Consider the following 529-nt stretch of genomic DNA (forward strand, 5'->3'; position numbering starts at 1 on the left):
TCCCCCGCCGCCATTTTGGACTGCCCCGGGGTGCTTGAGGAGTGAGATATCGCGAGAGCTCAGGCAGCCTCCCGCCGTCACACGCCTCTCCTACTCTCTCCCTCTTTTTAAATACTTCCTGCGACTGTCATTCTCCCCACTCACTACTATTCCACATCTTGATCACGATTCTCTAGTGTATGAGCTCAAGGAATTTCCGGCCTAGCGCGTTCGCGAAACACCTCAGAACCGTACTGCCGCCGCACCGCGGGATCTATTTTACTGAGCCACAACGAGTTCCCGCAATTGGAGGAGCCAATCAGCGCCCAGAATGCTCCTTGCTTTAACCAATCAATACTTTCAAGCGCTACGCTTCTTCCGGTTGCCTCTGGCCGGTCTCAGGCAGACACAGACTGCACGCCAATGGCACCGGAAGCTTCTGCCGCCATAGTTACGGAGACAACGCAATGCGCATGCGCAAACAGGGAGCCGGGCCAGGCTGCTACGGTGATGTCTCAAGAAAACCAATCAAGAGGCTACTTCCGTATCT

At 55.2% G+C, this 529-nt stretch overlaps 1 protein-coding gene across 2 annotated transcripts in view; it reads right to left on the reverse strand.

The window, feature by feature from the left end:
• Positions 1–260, reverse strand: part of RPA2 (replication protein A2, 32kDa) — a 13613-nt gene extending 13353 nt beyond the window's left edge. For both annotated transcript variants that reach the window (XM_012722789.1, XM_012722788.1), the window contains exon 1: positions 145–260. In XM_012722789.1, the coding sequence (XP_012578243.1) occupies positions 145–157 (13 nt within the window). In that variant the 5' untranslated portion in view covers positions 158–260. The remainder of the gene's footprint in view (positions 1–144) is intronic.
• Positions 261–529: the final 269 nt, after the last annotated feature.

The sequence above is a fragment of the Condylura cristata genome, unplaced genomic scaffold, assembly GCF_000260355.1.
Source record: "Condylura cristata isolate star-nosed mole 26May11 unplaced genomic scaffold, ConCri1.0 scaffold00008, whole genome shotgun sequence".
Taxonomy (NCBI): domain Eukaryota; kingdom Metazoa; phylum Chordata; class Mammalia; order Eulipotyphla; family Talpidae; genus Condylura; species Condylura cristata.